The sequence below is a fragment of the Ascidiella aspersa genome, chromosome 4, assembly GCF_963924565.1.
Source record: "Ascidiella aspersa chromosome 4, kaAscAspe10.2, whole genome shotgun sequence".
Taxonomy (NCBI): Eukaryota; Metazoa; Chordata; class Ascidiacea; order Phlebobranchia; family Ascidiidae; genus Ascidiella; species Ascidiella aspersa.
Window position 1 is genome coordinate 26,620,398 of NC_139450.1, and position 22,133 is coordinate 26,642,530.

Below are 22,133 nucleotides of genomic sequence, written 5' to 3' on the forward strand. Positions count from 1 at the left end.
GACGCAACTCTAACCCTTAAATTTGTGTCGACTATGGAATAAGGAAAAAACATAAAGCGAAGCATCGTTAACTATTGAAAGTGGTTAATTGGTGAAAGGGAACCAAGTTACAACTCATATAATTATTGCGTTTGTTTCAATTAGAATTGAAGCTAACACGAAACGTTTTAGGTGAAAGAAAGTCAAGTGTGATAACATATTCCATCTTATAACTTATACAAGCATACTGTGTTTTTTTCGTTCTGTTTATATATTTGAAGCCGTACAGGTTTCGTTATTAGCTACAAGTTGGGAGGCTTGCCTGGTCGAGTGACCAGTTGCCATTATCGTCGCACATCGTAGAGTTGGTTCCGACAAGATTCAGTATGGGGTCGGAACACCCGTATTCCACGTCAGCCCCAAACGGGTAATACCCTTGTTCGGGAAACTGAACCAGGTCCATTGTCGTCGGGATGGCGTCGCAACCTGGAATGTATAGTTTTCTAGAATAAAACTCGAATAACAAAACGGGGAGAACTGAATAAACGCTCAGCATTTTGACTTCAGAATAGAAAACTTTAGTTTTACTTTTTAAGTAGAATAGAAACTTTAGTTTTACTTTAGGCTTGACACTTGGGTCGGCCTTAAAGTAAAGGCGTTTAATATTAACGCAACAGGGATGAATCAGAAATATTTTTTGGGCTTAATTAATATTTACAGGGCTGGAAGAAGTTATGGAAACTCCAATGTCATAAAACTGTGTATGAACTTGAAATCTTAAAACAAGCATTTTTTTAGAAAATTAAAGTGGTCTCTGAAATATGTACATCTGCGAACTTTTTAACTAGCTTTCAGGGGGCGATATCAGCTAGAAAACCAAATACCATGTTAGTGGGCTGAAGGGGTAAACTAATTTTCAACCCAAACAACAATCGCCCTTCCTAGAAAACACACATTAATAGCTTTGGGCAAACTATTTAACAGACAGAAAGCTTCATGGACTGTTTAACACTTTTTTTAAGGACGAAAAACTTTCAAATATACTCTGATACATTCAGATTCAGATTCAGTTCATTTTTGAGCGTCTTGCAAACATCGAAAACAAAGGGCACAAAAAATAACGAGAGGGCAGCGAAAGGACCTTCTCCAGTCCAAGAAAGGCTCAAACGAACTTACCGCATTCGGGCAGATCGTTGTCCAGTGTCCAGGTACCCTGATTGCAGCTGGATGTGTCGTTTCCTTGTAGAAATCCAACAGTGCAGTTGTAAACCACCACTTCGCCGAGCAGATAGGTGTCCTGGCGGGCCTCGAACTGCAAAAAGGTTCCATTTCTTGGCGCCTCGCAATCTGTAAAAAAACGAATAATTTACGGTTTTTCGACACGAGCGACTTAATGGAGCCGGGTAATGAAAAGAAACAAAGAATATCCTCGACAATGTAGGCGCTAACAGGGACTTCGGCTTGTTTTATTCCGACATCAATACGAGATATATTAGGCGAAAATACAACAATCCGATCCAACACGTTACAAATGTGACAATACAACGCAAAATTAAATTGCGTTTATCTAAAAAATGCATGGTTTTCATGTTGTTGAGCTTTGAATGATTTTAATGTTAAAAAGGTTATGAATTTCGGTTAATTCTCTGTTGTTTTTTTTTTTTAATATATACATTTTCATTGAAGCAAACGTTGCGTAGGATCGTGAGCTCTGCCTCTATATAAACGCTACAAACTTTATTGCACATTTTCACTTTGGGTCTGATATCGCCTATACCAGTGGTCATCAACCTTTTTAAAGCGACCCTAATTTCAATAGAATAAAATCAGAATTTATATTGCGACCCCATTTTGTGTCAGACACGAATTGAAATATTTTAATTAATGCTGGATCAAATTAACACAAGCGAATATGCGTAAATTATATACTTCAAGAGAACTTTGGCTACACATGTGCGCCAAAATGATTGCATTTAGGGAGTTTTAGTTAAAACATAAATTCGAATTTAATAAAATAACGATCACAAAAATTTCGATTTGTTTCAACAGTAAATTGCATTCAGTGCGATGGTTGCGTTTGTACAGCATCCACAGGTTTTGCAAACGCGGCTTAACTTATAACCATATAAGCATAACCACATGTCATGCTTTACTTTCAAGCGACTACGGTGTTTCGTTTTTGATATGCTCATTGCTCTGAATCTAGCTTCACAAAGCGAAGTGGTTGAAAACGGAATAATTAGACAGAGTGGGGTACATTGATTGCAACACATTGATTTGGCAGCTCTTAGCTAAAAACAGCAATTTTATGTAGAAGAAACAGCATATCTCACCTACGCACGTATTCACGTTTTTTAATGTGACGTCATCGTAAATAAAAATAAATACATCAATCGCAAAACAGTAGGTTAATGATGAGTTGGAGACCTATACTCTTCGAAATTAACTTGTATCACTAATTTGCGGCCGTTCATGAGGTAAAATATCTCAAAAGCTAAACAGTTGGTTCTCTGTAGACATACAAAGAGAATTTCCTAAAACTTAAACAAGTGCCACTTTTCCTATAGATAAAATATATCCATTAAGAGCTCATCCGAGTTTAGCTTATAGGAAGCACAAATATTGAAAGGACATACCGCAATGGGGCATGGTCGCTGAAGTCCAGTTGCCATCAGGTCCGCACATTATTGTGACGTTGTTTGACACTAAGCCGCTGACGCAAGAATACGTCACCGAATCGCCGTCTACGTAATCACTGTTGTTTGGGGGCGGAACGGTGAGATAAGCGGCGCTAGGAGGGGTCACACATTCTGAAAGAGGAATAAGCAAAGATAAATGGAATTTAGTTTTACCCGTGTGACCTATCATGTAGTTTTGGGCACATGTTGCACTGAAAAGTGAAACGGGACGATCGCTTGTGTATGTGCTTTAATGTACAACATGGTTTCAAACGAATTTTTTAGACTAATCCATCCTATCATTTTTTATTTACGAGATGGGGATGCGAACATTTTTTGCACAAAGTTCTCAAAAATCTGCAAGCCAAAATGTGCAAAAATGTGAACACAATTTAAAATGTCTTATTGTTTTTTTAAACATTATTTAAAATGCCTTATTCGTTTTTTAAATTGTTTGCCGAAACAGTGGTTCAATGCCGTTTTTAGTTATAGCAAGTAAAAGTTTTAGTCATGTTTAGGTGGATTATAATTTTCCTGAAATATGCCGATCTAAACGTGCAAATCATTGTCATTGACATTCTTACGAATAAAACTGTACGTTAATGTTAATTGACCGTGTATTTGCTGAAGGCATAATTTAGTTCAGATTAAAGTTTATGATTTAGTTTTCTCGAATTCGGAAATTCTATTTCTAATTCATTTGTAACTGAACAATATCTATATATCTGCTATACCTACACCCAATGCATGATGAGTGAAAAATGAAAATTATGAATAAAAAAGCTCTATCAAACAAGGAAGGATTAGCCATTCTCGATTAATACTGTTATGATAAAAATATGCGGCTTCAAATTTCAATATTGCCCATCATTTTAGCTTAATCCATTAAATCTTAATCACTGTGCGACATGGTGCAATGAGTTTAACGTATCACAGTAGTAGGTACTTACTACGAAGGCAAATGGGTGCCATATCCGGATTCCACTGTCCCTGTACGCAGCTGATGTTCTGAGATCCAGAAATAGTGTTAAATGCATCATCGCACTCATAAGTTACGATTTCGCCATGTGGAAATACGGTAGTGTTGCCTGTGGTGTTGTAACTGGTTGCATTTGAGGTCGGGGGAACGCCACAATCTGAAAAGACAGTTTAAATGAATAAAAGACAAACACACGTCTGTGTATTAATACTACTGTGATCTACAAGTTAAATGGTATTAATTTTGAGGATAATTTAGATCAGAGTTCGGCAACCTATTGACCGAGGCCCACTAATGTGAATTATCCGGCCAGCAACTCTTTTACAAACTCGGCACGAAGCAACAATTTTTCGCGCTTCGCGTGTATCTTATTTATATTTCCTGTACATTCCACGCTTTACAGCCTTCTTCGTAAATCTAGAATTATCAACCTATGTGCAATAGCAAAACTCAAACCTATAGGCTATCCCTGGTTAATAGTTGTTGCAAGAGATGCCTAAAACCAAACGTTTTAACTATAAAATTGTAAGTTAAAATCACGGTCCGCCAAGACCTTTATGAGTTTGATTCCAGTCCACGAACGTAAAAAGGTTCCGACCCCTGATTTAGATAATTATAATACAGAAAGATTAATGAATAGTCTCATTTTATGAATGGTCCAATTATTTTCTTACTGCAGTCGGGCAGTGGCGCTGAAGTCCAGTTGCCGTCAGGTCCGCACGTAATTGTGACGTTGCTCGCCACCGTGCCGTTGACGCAAGCATACGTCACCGACTCTCCGTCGACGTAGGTTGCTAGCGATGGCGGTGGCGGTGGAACAGTAAGATGGGCAGCGGTTGGCGGATTGTCGCACACTAAATTTTGATAAAGGAGTTTAATAAGAGTCCTACATTATTTTAGCCTGAGGCTCTGCAATACAAGATTGCTGGTAAGAGGGCCAACTTCCAGAGATGATAAATTTACAACAGTTTGAAACGATGTCTCCTTATAAAGCATTTGGAGGAATATGTTGACAGTTAAGAAAGATGAGATTGATAAAATTTAAAAGTTGTGCGTATTCTGCCCCTGTATAACTTTGAGTTACTGTCTCTGTTTTTGAAAAAATGACTTATTGTTTTTTTTAAACACAATTTAGAATGCTTATTGGTTTTTTAAATTGTTTACCGAAACGGTGGTTCAATGGCGTTTTCAGTTATAGTAGGTGGAAGTTTCAGTCAAGTTTAGGTGGATTATATTTTTCCTGAAATATGCCGATCTAAAGTGCGAATCATTGTGATTGACATTCTTAGGAATAAAACTGTACGTTAGTGTTAATTAACAGTGTATTTGATGAAGGCATAATTAGGCCCAGATTAAAGTTTATGTTTTAGTTTTCTCGAATTCGGCAAATTTATTTCCAATTCAGTTTAAACCAGGGGTTTTAAACTGGGGTCCATGGACCCCTTGGGTTTCTGTGAACTAGTTTTAGGCGGTCCATGAAGGTCTAATTGAAATATTAGTGTCTATTTAAGAAGTAATCAATTTAATTAAAAATAAAACGATTTTGCACTGAATGTATTCAGACTCCATCTCACTTTCACAATTTTGGACCGAAATCAGCAAATTTATGAAGTCTATTTGTACTGTGACGTCAATTTGTGGCGTCATTTTTTTAATTTTTCTTGCCTACAGTGGTCCACGCGAGATGAAGGAAAGTTTTAGGGCATAGTCAAAAAAGTTAAAGAACCCCTGATTTAAACAAAACTGAACAATATCTATTGTTCAATTTTATGTGTTTCGTTGTACCACTTAAATTTAATGCATGATGAGTGAAAAATAAAAATTATGAATAAGAAAGCTCTATCAAACAAGCAGGGATTAGCCATTCTCGATTAACACTGTTATGATAAAAATATGCGGCTTCAAATTTCAATATTGCCCATCATTTTAGCTTAATACATTAAATCTTAATCACTGTGCGAAATGGTGCAATGAGTTTAACGTATCACAGTAGTAGGTACTTACTACGAAGGCAAATGGGTGCCATATCCGGGTTCCACTGTCCCTGTACGCAGCTGATGTTCTGAGATCCAGAAATACTGTTAAATGCATCATCGCACTCATAAGTTACGATTTCGCCATGTGGAAATACGGTAGTGTTGCCTGTGGTGTTGTAACTGGTTGCATTTGAGGTCGGGGGAAAGCCACAATCTGAAATAACAGTTTAAATGAATGAAAGACAAACACACGTCTGTGTATTAATACTAACTGTGATCTACAAGTTAAATGGTATTAATTTTGAGGATAGTTTAGACCAGAGTTCGGCAACCTATTGACCGAGGCCCACTAATGTGAATTATCCGGCCAGCCAACTCTTTTACAAACTCGGCACGAAGCAACAATTTTTCGCGCTTCACGTGTATCTTATTTATATTTTTTGTACATTCCACGCTTTACAGCCTTCTTCGTAAACTATAATTATCAACCTATGTTCAATAGCAACAACCAAACCTATAGGCTATCCCTGGTTAATAGTTGTTCCAAGAGATGCTTAAAACCAAACGTTTCAACTATAAAATTGTGAGTTAAAATAACGGTCCGCCTAGACCTTTATGAGTTTGATTCCGGTCCACGAACGTAAAAAGGTTGCCGACCCCTGATTTCGAAAGATTAAAGACTAGTCTAATTTTATGAATGGTCCAATTATTTTCTTACTGCAGTCGGGCAGTGGCGCTGAAGTCCAGTTGCCGTCAGGTCCGCACATAATTGTGACGTTGCTCGCCACCGTGCCGTTGACGCAAGCATACGTCACCGACTCTCCGTCGACGTAGGTTGCTAGCGATGGCGGTGGAACAGTAAGATGTGCAGCGGTTGGCGGATTGTCGCACACTAAATTTTGATAAAGGAGTTTAATAAGAATCCCACATTATTTTATTTGGAGGCTCTGCAATACAAGATTGCTGGTAAGAGGGCCAACTTCCAGAGATGATAAATTTACAACAGTTTGAAACGATGTCTCCCTATAAAGCATTTGGAGGATCATGTTGACAGTTAAGAAAGATGAGATTCATAAAGTTTAAAGTTGTGCGTATTCTGCCCCTGTATAACTTTGAGTTACTGTCTCTGTTTTTCAAAAAAATGCCTTATTGTTTTTTTTAAACACAATTTAGAATGCTTATTGGTTTTTTAAATTGTTTACCGAAACGTTAGTTCAATGGCGTTTTTAGTTATAGTAGATAAAAGTTTCAGTCATGTTTAGGTGGATTATGATTTTCCTGAAATATGCCGATCTAAACGTGCGAATCATTGTCAATGACATTCTTAGGAATAAAACTGTGCGTTAGTGTTAATCGGCCGTGTATTTGCTGAATGCATAATTAAGCCCAGATTAAAGTTTATGTTTTAGTTTTCTCGAATTCGGCAAATTTATTTCCAATTCAGTTTAAACCAGGGGTTTTAAACTGGGGTCCATGGACCCCTTGGGTGTCCGTGAACTAGTTTTAGGGGGTCCATTTAGGTATAATTGAAATATTAATGTTTATTTCAGAAGTAATCATTTATTAAAGAAATCAATTTAATTAAAAATAAAACGATTTTGCACTGAATGTATTCAGACTCAATCTCAATTTCACAAGTTTGGACCGAAATCAGCAAATTTATGAAGTCGATTTGTACTGTGACGTCAATTTATGACGTCATTTTTATTAATTTTTTTGCCTACAGTGGTCCACGCGAGATGAAGGAAAGTTTTAGGGTCCTAGTTAAAAAAGTTTAATAACCCCTGATTTAAACAAATCTGAACAATATCTATTGTTCAATTTTATGTGTTTCGTTGTACCACTTACACCTAATGCATGATGAGTGAAAAATAAACATTATGAATAAGAAAGCTCTATCAAACAAGCAGGTATTAGCCATTCGCGATTAGCACTGTTATGATAAAAATATGCGGCTTCAAATTTCAATATTGCCAATCATTTTAGCTTAATACATTAAATCTTAATCACTGTGCGACATGGTGCAATGAGTTTAACGTATAACAGTAGTAGGTACTTACTACGAAGGCAAATGGGTGCCATATCCGGATTCCACTGTCCCTGTACGCAGCTGATGTTCTGAGATCCAGAAATACTGTTAAATGCATCATCGCACTCATAAGTTACCATTTCGCCATGTGCAAATACGGTAGTGTTGCCTGTGGTGTTGTAACTGGTTGCATTTGAGGTCGGGGGAACGCCACAATCTGAAAAGACAGTTTAAATGAATGAAAGACAAACACACGTCTGTGTATTAATACTACTGTGATCTACAAGTTAAATGGTATTAATTTTGAGGATAGTTTAGATCAGAGTTCGGCAACCTATTGACCGAGGCCCCCTAATGTAAATTATCCGGCCAGCCAACTCTTTTACAAACAGGGCACGAAGCAACAATTTTTGCGCTTTGCGTGTATCTTATTTGTATTTCCTGTACATACCACTCTTCACAGGCTTCTTCGTAAACTATAATTATCAACCTATGTTCAATAGCAACAACCAAACCTATAGGCTATCCCTGGTTAATAGTTGTTGCAAGAGATGCCTAAAACCAAACGTTTTAACTATAAAATTGTGAGTTAAAATAACGGTCCGCCGAGACCTTTATGAGTTTGATTCCGGTCCACGAACGTCAAAAGGTTACTGACCCCTGATTTAGATAATTATAATACCGAAAGTTTAATGACTAGTCTCATTTTATGAATGGTCCAAGTATTTTCTTACTGCAGTCGGGCAGTGGCGCTGAAGTCCAGTTTCCGTCAGGTCCGCACGTAATTGTGACGTTGCTCGCCACCGTGCCGTTGACGCAAGCATACGTCACCGACTCTCCGTCGACGTAGGTTACTAGCGATGGCGGTGGAACAGTGAGATGGGCAGCGGTTGGCGGATTGTCGCACACTAAATTTTGATAAAGGAGTTCAATAAGAATCCTACATTATTTTATTTGGAGGCTCTGCAATACAAGATTGCTGGAAAGAGGGCCAAATTCCAGAGATGATAAATTTACAACAGCTTGAAACGATGTCTCCCTACAAAGCATTTGGAGGAATATGTTGACAGTTAAGAAAGATGAGATTGATAAAATTTAAAAGTTGTGCGTATTCTGCCCCTGGATAACTTGAGTTACTGTCTCTGTTTTTGAAAAAAATGCCTTATTGTTTTTTTAAACACAATTTAGAATGCCTTATTCGTTTTTTAAATTGTTTACCGAAACGTTGGTTCAATGGCGTTTTTAGTTATAGTAGATAAAAGTTTCAGTCATGTTTAGGTGAATTATATTTTTCCTGAAATATGCCGATCTAAACGTGCGAATCATTGTCAATGACATTCTTAGGAATAAAACTGTGCGTTAGTGTCAATCGGCCGTGTATTTGCTGAATGCATAATTAAGCCCAGATTAAAGTTTATGTTTTAGTTTTCTCGAATTCGGCAAATTTATTTCCAATTCAATTTAAACCAGGGGTTTTAAACTGGGGTCCATGGACCCCTTGGGTGTCCGTGAACTAGTTTTAGGGGGTCCATTTAGGTCTAATTGAAATATTAATGTTTATTTCAGAAGTAATCAATTTATTAAAGAAATCAATTTAATTAAAAAAAAAACGATTTTGCACTGAATGTATTCAGACTCAATCTCAATTTCACAAGTTTGGACCGAAATCAGCAAATTTATGAAGTCTATTTGTACTGTGACGTCAATTTATGACGTCATTTTTCTTTTAATTTTTTTGCCTACAGTGGTCCACGCGAGATGAAGGAAAGTTTTAGGGTCCTAGTTAAAAAAGTTTAATAACCCCTGATTTAAACAAAACTGAACAATATCTATTGTTCAATTTTATGTGTTTCGTTGTACCACTTACACCTAATGGATGATGAGTGAAAAATAAAAATTATGAATAAGAAAGCTCTATAAAACAAGCAGGGATTAGCCATTCTCGATTAACACTATTATGATAAAAACAAGCGGCTTTAAATTTCCATATTGCCCATCATTTTAGCTTAATACATTAAATCTTAATCACTGTGCGAAATGGTGCAATGAGTTTAACGTATCACAGTAGTAGGTACTTACTACGAAGGCAAATGGGTGCTATATCCGGATTCCACTGTCCCTGTACGCAGCTGATGTTCTGAGATCCAGAAATAATGTTAAATGCATCATCGCACTCATAAGTTACGATTTCGCCATGTGAAAATACGGTAGTGTTGCCTGTGGTGTTGTAACTGGTTGCATTTGAGGTCGGGGGAACTCCACAATCTGAAAAGAGAGTTTAAATGAATGAAAGACACACACACGTCTGAGTATTAATACTACTGTGATCTACAAGTTAAATGGTATTAATTTTGAGGATAGTTTAGACCAGAGTTCGGCAACCTATTGACCGAGGCCCACTAATGTGAATTATCCGGCCAGCCAACTCTTTTACAAACAGGGCACGAAGCAACAATTTTTCGCGGTTTGTGGTTATCTTAATTATATTTCCTGTACATACCACGCTTTACACCCTTCTTCGTAAATCTATAACTATCTACCAATGTTCAATAGAAAAAACAAAACCTACAGGCTATCCCTGGTTAATAGTTGTTGCAAGAGATGCCTAAAACCAAACGTTTTAACTATAAAATTGTGAGTTAAAATAACGGTCCGCCAAGACCTTTATGAGTTTGATTCCGATCCACGAACGTAAAAAGGTTGCCGAACCCTGATTTAGATAATTATAATACCAAAAAATTAATGAATAGTCTAATTTTATGAATGGTCCAATTATTTTCTTACTGCAGTCGGGTAGTGGCGCTGAAGTCCAGTTGCCGTCAGGTCCGCACGTAATTGTGACGTTGCTCGCCACCGTGCCGTTGACGCAAGCATACGTCACCGACTCTCCGTCGACGTAGGTTGCTAGCGATGGCGGTGGAACAGCAAGATGTGCAGCGGTTGGCGGATTGTCGCACACTAAATTTTGATAAGGGAGTTTAATAAAGAGTCCTACATTATTTTATTTGGAGGCTCTGCAATACAAGATTGCTGGTAAGAGGGCCAACTTCCAGAGATGATAAATTTACAACAGTTTGAAACGATGTCTCCCTATAAAGCATTTTGAGGAATATGTTGACAGTTAAGAAAGATGAGATTGATAAAATTTAAAAGTTGTGCGTATTCTTCCCCTGTATGACTTGAGTTCCTGTCTCTGTTTTTGAAAAAATGTCTTATTGTTTTTTTTTAAACACAATTTATAATGCTTATTGGTTTTTTAAATTGTTTACCGAAGCGGTGGTTCAATGGCGTTTTTAGCTATAGCAGGTAGAAGTTTTAGTCATGTTTAGGTGGATTATATTTTTCCTGTAATATGCCGATCTAAACGTGCGAATCATTGTTATTGACATTCTTAGGAATAAAACTGTACGTTAGTGTTAATTAACAGCGTATTTGATGAAGGCATAATTAAGCCCAGATTAAAGTTTATGTTTTAGTTTTCTCGACTTCGGCAAATTTATTTCCAATTCAATTTAAACCAGGCGTTTTAAACTGGGGTCCATGGACCCCTTGGGTGTCCGTGAACTAGTTTTAGGTGGTCCATGAAGGTTTAATTGAAATATTAGTGTGTATTTAAGAAGTAATTTAATCAAAAATAAAACGATTTTGCACTGAATGAATTCAGACTCCATCTCACTTTCACAATTTTGGACCGAAATCAGCAAATTTATGAAGTCTATTTGTACTGTGACGTCAATTTATGACGTCATTTTTTTTTTAATTTTTTTGCCTACAGTGGTCCACGCGAGATGAAGGAAAGTTTTAGGGTCCTAGTTAAAAAAGTTTAATAACCCCTGATTTAAACAAAACTGAACAATATCTATTGTTCAATTTTATGTGTTTCGTTGTACCACTTACACCTAATGGATGATGAGTGAAAAATGAAAATTATGAATAAGAAAGCTCTATCAAACAAGCAGGGATTAGCCATTCTCGATTAATACTGTTATGATAAAACAAGCGGCTTTAAATTTCCATATTGCCCATCATTTTAGCTTAATACATTAAATCTTAATCACTGTGCGAAATGGTGCAATGAGTTTAACGTATCACAGTAGTAGGTATTTACTACGAAGGCAAATGGGTGCCATATCCGGATTCCACTGTCCCTGTACGCAGCTGATGTTCTGAGATCCAGAAATAATATTAAATGCATCATCACACTCATAAGTTACGATTTCGCCATGTGGAAATACGGTAGTGTTGCCTGTGGTGTTGTAACTGGTTGCATTTGAGGTCGGGGGAACTCCACAATCTGAAAAGAGAGTTTAAATGAATGAAAGACACACACACGTCTGTGTATTAATACTACTGTGATCTACAAGTTAAATGGTATTAATTTTGAGGATAGTTTAAACCAGAGTTCGGCAACCTATTGACCGAGGCCCACTAATGTGAATTATCCGGCCAGTCCACTCTTTTACAAACTCGGCACGAAGCAACAATTTTTCGCGGTTTGCGGTTATCTTAATTATATTTCCTGTACATACCACGCTTTACAGCCTTCTTCGTAAACTATAATTATCAACCTATGTTAACTAGCAAAACCAAAACCTACAGGCTATCCCTGGTTAATAGTTGTTGCAAGAGATGCCTAAAACCAATCGATTCAACTATAAAATTGTGAGTTAAAATCACGGTCCGCCGAGACCTTTATGAGTTTGATTCCGGTCCACGAACGTCAAAAGTTTCCGACCCCTGATTTAGATAATTATAATACCGAAAGATTAATGAATAGTCTCATTTTATGAATGGTCCAATTATTTTCTTACTGCAGTCGGGCAGTGGCGCTGAAGTCCAGTTTCCGTCAGGTCCGCACGTAATTGTAACGTTGCTCGCCACCGTGCCGTTGACGCAAGCATACGTCACCGACTCTCCGTCGACGTAGGTTGCTAGCGATGGCAGTGGAACAGTAAGATGTGCAGCGGTTGGCGGATTGTCGCACACTAAATTTTGATAAAGGAGTTTAATAAGAATCCTACATTATTTTAGCCTGAGGCTCTGCAATACAAGAGTGCTGGTAAGAGGGCCAACTTCCAGAGATGATAAATTTACAACAGTTTGAAACGCTGTCTCCCTATAAAGCATTTGAAGGAATATGTTGAATGTTAAGAAAGATGAGATTGATAAAATTTAAAAGTTGTGCGTATTCTGCCCCTGTATAACTTTGAGTTACTGTCTCTGTTTTTGAAAAAATGCCTTATTGTTTTTTTAAACACAATTTAGAATGCTTATTGGTTTTTTAAATTGTTTACCGAAACGGTGGTTCAATGGCATTTTCAGTTATAGTAGGTGGAAGTTTCAGTCAAGTTTAGGTGGATTATATTTTTCCTGAAATATGCCGATCTAAACGTGCGAATCATTGTTATTGACATTCTTAGGAATAAAACTGTACGTTAGTGTCAATTAACAGTGTATTTGATGAAGGCATAATTAAGCCCAGATTGAAGTTTATGTTTTAGTTTTCTCGAATTCGGCAAATTTATTTCCAATTCAATTTAAACAAAACTGAACAAGATCTATTGTTTAATTTTATGTGTTTCATTGTACCACTTACATCCAATGCATGATAAGTGAAAAATGAAAATTATGAATAAGAAAGCTCTATCAAACAAGGAGGGGTTAGCCATTCGCGATTAATACTGTTATGATAAAAATATGCGGCTTCCAATTTCCATATTGCCCATCATTTTAGCTTAATACATTAAATCTTAATCACTGTGCGAAATGGTGCAATGAGTTTAACGTATCACAGTAGTAGGTACTTACCACGAAGGCAAATGGGTGCCATATCCGGATTCCACTGTCCCTGTACGCAGCTGATGTTCTGAGATCCAGAAATAATGTTAAATGCATCATCGCACTTATAAGTTACGATTTCGCCATGTGGAAATACGGTAGTGTTGCCTGTGGTGTTGTAACTGGTTGCATTTGAGGTCGGGGGAAAGCCACAATCTGAAAAGACAGTTTAAATGAATGAAAGACACTCTAACGTAGGTGTATTAATACTACTACGATCTACAAGTTAAATGGTATTAATGTTGAGGATAGTTTAGATCAGAGTTCGGCAACCTATTGACCGAGGCCCACTAATGTGAATTATCCGGCCAGCCAACTCTTTTACAAACTCGGCACGAAGCAACAATTTTTCGCTCTTTGCGTATATCTTATTTATATTTCCTGTACATACCACGCTTTACAGCCTTCTTCGTAAACTATAATTATCAACCTATGTTAACTAGCAAAACCCAAACCTATAGGCTATCCCTGGTTAATAGTTGTTGCAAGAGATGCCTAAAACCAAACGTTTTAACTATAAAATTGTAAGTTAAAATCACGGTCCGCCGAGACCTTTATGAGTTTGATTCCGGTCCACGAACGTAAAAAGGTTGCCGACCCCTTATTTAGATAATTATAATACCGAAATATTAATGAATATTCTAATTTTATGAATGGTCCAATTATTTTCTTACTGCAGTCGGGCAGTGGCGCTGAAGTCCAGTTGCCGTCAGGTCCGCACGTAATTGTGACGTTGCTCGCCACCGTGCCGTTAACGCAAGCATACGTCACCGACTCTCCGTCGACGTAGGTTGCTAGCGATGGCGGTGGAACAGTAAGATGGGCAGCGGTTGGCGGATTGTCGCACACTAAATTTTGATAAAGGAGTTTAATAAAGAGTCCTACATTATTTTATCCCGAGGCTCTGCAATACAATATTGCTGGTAAGAGGGCCAACTTCTAGAGATGATAAATTTACAACAGTTTGAAACGATGTCTCCCTACAAAGCATTTGGAGGAATATGTTGACAGTTAAGAAAGATGAGATTTATATAATTTAAAAGTTGTGCGTATTCTGCCCCTGTATAACTTTGAGTTACTGTTACTGTTTCTTGTATTAATATTATATTAATAATACCTAATGTGACATAAATGGTTATTAGATTTCACCTGCTACCTACTACTGCCACTAAAACGCGGTATTAGTTAGAATACACTCCTTTCGATTGCTTGGAAAGGCTGAAATATTGCTTTGTTGTGGCACAGAGTCGGTACCAATGGTACCTGCATCCGCTTTCGCTTTCCGTTTGGAAAATATTTGCTCGAAACTGAAAACACTCACTCCTTTTGCATTCGGGCGCGGAATTGGACCAGGTGCCGTTAGTGCACGTGTTATTTTGAACACCCACGACAAGGTAGCCGCTAATGCAAACGTAGGCTACAGTATCGAGCGATTCCCAGTGACCGCTGGCCGGAAGTGCAGGACTGACGCCGTTCGAAGTAACATTGGGGAAGGTGAAACACGGAAAAGCTGCGAAAAGGCAATAGTGTATTAGATATGGGTTTAACGTGAGTCTGGATTTGTTACAACTAAGACGAAGCGAAGTTCTCTTCTAACTAGGCTCTATACCTTGGATTAGTCCCCGACATCTCGGACATTTGTGGTATATCGATATTTACACCTTGTAAGTGTGTCATTTGTTTGCATTGTAACATGTTGAAAAATGATCAACTTTTCAGGTTAAAATTTCTCGATTGTATCACGACATTGCGGAAACGTTAACTGTCGAGCAGCTTTCGGAAGTTTGATTGAAGCTTGTTTGTTCGACGTTTCGTTTTTTGTGGATTATAACTTTATAATACCTACAGTACTGCTGAGGAAATCTACACCTGCTTGTGTATTACGGATGTCCAATATTTTAGACAAATATTACATCCTACAAATAGAACGGTTGTTAAGTCTAAATCAGCTTTTTTATCACGGAGACAATGATGCCATCAAGTATTTCGTGCTTCGAGTTTAGTTTTATGCCTTCTATAAACTATTGCAGTTAAACTAGTATAGCCAAGCATTTGTTTTATATAACACGCAAGCACACACTTGAAATTTGTAACCCTTGAAGACCTACACCAGGCTTTGCTAAAGATTAGTAAAAAAACTTTTAATTCATTTAACTTAAAATTTGGCTTTGCCGTAAATCCTCCCCAGCCGTAAAAGCCTTTTGATCATTTTACAAAATATTAATCGTGTTTCACAACCTAAGGGTCGCGACCCAAAATTCGGTCGCCCTGTACTTTTTGATTAGGTTAGGAAGGTTAGATGCATTAAGGATATAGTTCTGAGCATGATTTCTCCTAAAGTTAACATCGATACAAATGTTTTGTTAATTTACTGTTGATTTTTTGTTTTATGCCTTGCTTCATTTCTTACCATTACACCTTTACGTTTTAACTTTTGTTCACTCATTGCTCTACACTTTTGTTTTATCCCTAAAGAGGCATTATTACTTAGTTGCAACGCAAACCGTTTCTGAGCTTTAAATAAAACTTGTGCGTGCACAAGGTCAGCGCCGTTAAGCTGGGATCAAAGCAAAGACATGACCAATACTTATTCAATATAAACTAAGCAATGCTACTGTCTTATTTCTTTGTTGTTCACTTTGAGCTTGCAAAAAGTTCAGGAAAGATGATCGGGTTGTTATACTTCAAGGTTAGTATTTGGGTGTCCGCGAAAAAAATGTTGAAAAACACTGGTGTTTTGGCAAACGTCGAAACGAAAAGCCCCTGAAAACTTACGCCCGCACTCTGCTTCCATAAAGTCGGTGGAGTTTCTGTACCAGGTGTTCTGGCCGATGCAGACGTTTTCGTCCAGGGACACGCCATCGGCGCTTGCTGGGCCTAGGTTCAGGTAGAGGCCGGGTGGGCAACCGTACTTGATCACAGATCCAACTTGGTAGGGGCCGCTCTCAAGGGGAATCATTCCGCCGCTAGATGGAGCGATGTCACATGCTGACAAACACATTTTATGGTTGAATAACTTGTATTGTTTGTGGTAAAAAATAACAATGTTGGTAAAAAAAAATAAAGATGTTATTTTTTTAATTTTTGTTCGGAACTAAGCCTGTTTCCAACACTAACAGTTTGTTTTTTATCCATTTTATGAAATTGAAACGAACCAACAAAACAGGCTTAAAGGGTTGGAAACAACTTTATTATGTTCATTCTAGTAAGGTTTTTAGAAGATGAGGCCGCTTGTCGCGTAACTGCAGAATTCTGTCTTTTAATAAATTTGTTTTGGATATTTTTAAACCTTTGTCTTCTGGACTATTGTATGGTTAATTGATATACTTTGTTAGGGCGCTGTATACAGGCGAGCAAAATTTTCTTGCTAATGCAAAAAAAGTTCTTGACATTACTGAAAATGTGGGCAAGATGCTAATAATAGTGTTTATTTTGGAATCTTGGTAACAATGTCATTTATTGACCTTCTCCGTAATATTCAATAATAAAAAAACTCAACTTAAATATTTTAAAATATCTAAAGCCACTTATAATAAGCACAAAATACTACTGCTGTGAAAAAACCTGTTGATTCCAAGAACTGGTATTGCCATTTTCGGCGCAACCGCAGTATTCTAAGTTTTGTATAATAGAAGCAATTTACCTATTTCCAAACTTTGCGCTTGATAACAATATTCTTGAAAGTGCTGTATACTCACAAAGTTATTTTTTATCCTGTGTTTTACTATAGGATTATTTCGAATTCATAAACATGAAAAAGGAGTTTGCATTGTTCACGTTTGGTAACCTTGCTAGTGCGGTAAACATTAGAAAATAGCAACTTTATGTTTCGCAGAAGTGTTGTCATATAGTTTAATTATTTTCTTTTAAAAACATTTTATAGCATATCCCTGTCAAAGTTCCGAAGTACAGTTTAAAATTTCAAAGCAATAACTTACTTTCGTTGCAAAGGCCGCACGTCTTTCTGCAGTAAGGTATCACTGGGGAATTCGCTACTTCGCAATACTTATGTACAAAGAAAAAATTACAGGATGTGACGTAATCCTCGCATCCTGAAAAACAGTTCGGAAGTTATGAGTGTGTTAACATCGCCCGGAGCTAAAAACAGGTCCTTCATCTTTGAAGCTTGATGGGCTCAGATACCGGTACTTTAATAACTAGGCAAATCCATAGGTAAATTGATTTTGCATTTGTCTTGGACTAAGCCTTGTATTAATCTGTTCAAAAAAGGCAATATTGGCTTCGTAAATATTCGCTTTCGTAGAATAAGCTCTAACAACAAGAAATGGTAAACGTTTACCTCTTTTACCTTCAGACTATAGTTTAAAGGTTTCCTAATTTTTTTAATTAAGTCCCAATTATCATTTTTCAACCCATCATAACAAACCTTAACCGAATTTAAACCTTTTACGAAATAATTAAGCAGTCAAACCGGAACTGAACGATTATTTAGGGTTCAATCGAACCTTAACTGCACCCGACCATGAGTTAGGTCAGTGTTTCTTAACCTTTTTTACTTGGGGGCGCGCCTAGAGAAGTGTGAAAACGCTGTGGGGTACCTGGCGAGCGAAGCGAGCGCTAAATTTTTTAATGTACCGATATTTCTCTTAAAATGGCTGTATTTTTTATTATATTGGTTTTATAGTTGCCTATCTTTAAAAGGAATTCCAGCCTTTAAGACTGAAATGTTATTTATCCATTAAAGTCTTATTCTGAATAATCTTGGACTTTTTTCGACATGCTTTTTCCTTTTGCTCGCGGCGTACCTATCAGCCTGTCATGGCGCACAAGTGCGCCGCGGCGCACCGGTTGAGAAACGCTGAGTTAGGTTAATGTTGCGTAGAACTATCCGCAACAGTCATGATATGTTTTAATATAGCGTAGCAAAACATTGAGTCCAGTTTCTTCTTTCCGTTTTCGTTTAATTTCAAAATGTTCTTTTAAAGCTAGTCCATTAATATATGGCCTACCGAAGTGCTTCGGATAAAAAACATAATGTATTTTGATCTATTTTATCATCCTATTTATTAAAAGAGTTAATGTGATCTGATAAAGATGCCCAAATATAACAACACCTAATATCTAACTCAATAAAATGTTGATGAAGGTAACAACAGTATAGCGAGAAATATTGCGGCCAAAATTTCTTTAAAAAAGGCGCTTTTGCAACGTTCAGCTTTTTCAATGAGGAAAGCCTTTTCTATTTTTTACTTCCTGAAACTTGGATTAAACTTCGATTTAGAATAAACAAAGCCGGAACAGAACCGGATTTTGAAAAAATGCACCCGAAAGGAAACTGAACCGAAAAATGTCGGACGGTTCGATTCCCTATTTGGAATTGAAGCACTAACCGGTGTAACACACAGGGGCAGGTTTTGTCCAGGATCCAGCAATGCAAGTATTGTTGGGCGATCCGATCATAACGTTAAGTAAGTTGCAGCGGTAGGTCACCGTTGTCCCTTCCGCAAAGGCAGGTTGCAGTGGAAGATGGAACCCGTTGATTGCGAGGGGTGGTAAGCCGCACGCATTGCCTGCATAATTAGATAGGTGAGCGTCTTTATAGCAATGTTTGCAAATAAAACTGTCGACCAGCCGACCGGATGATCAAAAACTTTCATTCAACCTAATTTTGCTAGAACTGACGGTGCCATTTTGTGGCGTAGGCTACCTGCAATCAGACTTAGACAGCTTAATTTATTTAGGTTTTTTTTAGTTAGATTAGAATTTAAAATTAGAGCATTTTATTTTTTCCAAATTAGATTAGAATTAAAATTAGAAAATTTTGAGTTTTTTCAAATTAGATTTGATTCGAATTATCGAATTCTTAAAAAAAGATTATTAATTAAAATTGGGTACATTTAATTATTCACAATCAATTTGCTTTAAATCGTGAATTATTCTAATTAGAATGTAAATGGTTAATATTTGTGCTCCAATTTTTATGCCCTTTAGCATATTATACTTTTCAGACTGTAAAATCACATACAAGTCATTCCAACCTAAGCGTGTTAATTGAAATTCTTTGTTTCGACTAAGCGACTATATACCGTTGGACAAAGTAGGTTTTGTAAAGTCCAAATTAGATTAAAAATATTATACTTAGTGCATACAAGCAGTGCGAAAATAAGATTAGAATTAGAATTAGTCGCATTTTGCGCTAATTTATTAAATTAGAAAACTAGAATTATCTAGTTGTACAAGTCTGCTCTGCAGGTTGGGTTTATTTCATTTTTTATCTTATGCAACTGGACGCCAGTGGCAATACTGTGGTGTAAATTTGCTTTAAACGAACCTATTTCGCAGGTCGGCAGATTCGTCAAACTCCATTCGGTACTTGGAAGGCAGGTGGTGTTAGACTCGCCCACCAATGTAGCAGCATCGTCCTTGCACTTGTACGCCACACTGTCGCCGATAAAAAACGCCCCAATGTGAAACGTCGCCACCTCTATGCTATCGTTTAAAGGAACGGGACCGCAAACTGCAATAAAAGGACTGTTTAAGCTTTCTTGTTTTGAACGACTCGAAATGGTGAGCAAAGATTTCGGTTGCAATTGTGAATGGTATGGTGATATTTCGCAACAGAAAGATTTTCGAGACGCGGTTCTTAACCTTTTTCGTGCTCCTGCTCTTAAGAATTACAAACCAATTATAGCATCATTTTAACAGAGTAGTACTTGAATTTTTAAAAAAACCTAAGTTTTCAACTCTGCCGTTTGCCCATTCGTCCAAACAGACCGGGCAACTAAAAACGACGATACATCTTCCGAACAAAGATCTTACTTGCAGAACAGACAGGAGCAGCGACAAGCCAAGCACCATCAAAGCACCGATTAATTATGGAACCGCTTGAAACACTGAACCCGGTGTCACAGCTGTACGTGACAACGGTGTTGTGGGCGTATGTGCTCTGTTGCGGCGTAAATGTGCCGTTCGTAGAAACAGGGGGCTGACTGGTACACGGGAGGGCTGAGGAAAGAACAAAAAGGTAAAAACAAATAGACAAGTGAATCACTAGCGTTTTCACTGTCTTTGCTGAAAAAACGTTTAGTCGGGTTAGCAATGTTTATGGTCTATCGTTTATGTTTTGAGTCGATGAATTGACTTTTCCTTGATTCCAGATCGTGGACTGTGATGTCAATCTAACATGGCAGAAAATTTTAAAACTTGTCTGCTTTCCTATAGCCGTCGTTCTAACAGCCCGGGTTTATTACGAAGAAAAATTTGCCTATTTATAGTAGTCGTACGTAAACAAATCGGCCTGAAGGGCCTAAGTTCTATACGTTAAAGTTTCTTACCGCAAGTGTCGGGAAAGCAGGTCTTGCGACAAAAATCTTTGACTTGTTGCTGGTTACAGGCTGTCACGAATATCGGGCATCTTGATGGAAAGTCATCCACGCAATCTGAAGCAAACAGAAAAACGGTTAAGACTATATTGGCGACGTATATGCAGAACCATTAAACCTACGAAAACCAACTATGTACGGAATGTAGCTGACAATGAATCTTAAAGTCATCAGTTAATGATACAACCACATGTCGAAATGTCTTTATCAAGACGCTGTCGATTTGCTCAACCATTTGGCTTTGAGGTTTATTGTCAAGTTACGAAAATCAGTTCTGAAAAAAGCGATACGCTGGTAGGCATAAAGATCGCTGGTAGGCATAAAGAAGTACCGTTACTGCAAAACTATAGAATGTGGCCCGGGAGAAAGCTCGTCACGGGCGAAACACCTTTTTGGCAATTGCGAAATTTTACCTCCGGGTATAGCTCGTGCCCTTTCGCACATCAAAACCAACACGGAGACGACAAAAGCGATAATTCGAAACATGGCTGATCGTCTAGGATTTCAGCAAGAATTTACAGCACCTTTAAACCTAGTGCTGTACGAGAAAACAGAAAATGTTAGTTTATTTTTCTTTCCACGGGTTGTTTCAAAATCGAGTTTTAACAGGCCCTGTAAGTTTTGTGTATCAGAAACTAATTTTTTTAAATGATTTCAGTGTCTGGCAAATTTCGTAAGAGCTGATTAAAGAGCATGAATTCCACTCACTGAGCACTTGGTTTTAACTTTACCGAACAGTAATCGTAAAAAATTTATAAGGACGATTTACCTTACTCGCGCAAAGAACATAACTGTGCTATTTCAATATCGTTACCCGATATTTTAAACAAGAAATACGCCGGTACGATTCAATACAAGATGACTTTCTGACTATAAACAAATATAAAATATCTATAAAATCGAAGCTTGTCGACTTTATGGCGCTGGGATCCGTATAGTTACCTTTAAATGTCAATATGCTATTTTGTGCAAAATATTTTGTAAAACAATCGAAAAGCATCGCTTGAACACACAATTAAATGTATCGATTTGGAACCGATACCAACTTGGTATCGAACGAATAACAAAACCATTACTTGTCATACGATATCGCCCGACCCGATAATATCGGGCATCGGTGATACTGTTTGTTGCACAGGCAGTGAAATCTTTTAGACACCTAAACTTCTCGTTTTGTACCTGAATTTCGAAACCAAACATTTCAAAAAAGGCGATAATGTAGTTTAAGTGCTCTACGCCATGAGATAAACCAGTGTTTCCCAACCTTTCGTTTTATTAGCGCCTCTTTGGCTCGACCGATCCTTTAAGCGC

General features: G+C 37.5%; 1 protein-coding gene across 1 annotated transcript; it reads right to left on the reverse strand.

Moving 5' to 3' along the window:
- Nucleotides 1–277: 277 nt before the first annotated feature.
- Nucleotides 278–21,308, reverse strand: LOC146157209 (sushi, von Willebrand factor type A, EGF and pentraxin domain-containing protein 1-like). The gene is made up of 22 exons (XM_083388123.1): nucleotides 21,236–21,308; nucleotides 20,775–20,879; nucleotides 20,260–20,445; nucleotides 19,772–19,957; nucleotides 18,831–19,010; nucleotides 16,255–16,467; nucleotides 14,801–14,989; nucleotides 14,154–14,327; nucleotides 13,450–13,635; nucleotides 12,453–12,626; nucleotides 11,750–11,935; nucleotides 10,426–10,599; nucleotides 9,721–9,906; nucleotides 8,376–8,549; nucleotides 7,673–7,858; nucleotides 6,331–6,504; nucleotides 5,641–5,826; nucleotides 4,311–4,490; nucleotides 3,608–3,793; nucleotides 2,616–2,789; nucleotides 1,156–1,326; nucleotides 278–465 (listed from the first exon to the last, which is right to left on the reverse strand). The coding sequence occupies exons 1-22, from the start codon at nucleotides 21,306–21,308 to the stop codon at nucleotides 278–280; spliced, it is 3,831 nt and encodes a 1,276-aa protein (XP_083244249.1).
- Between the last annotated feature and the right edge of the window lie 825 nt (nucleotides 21,309–22,133).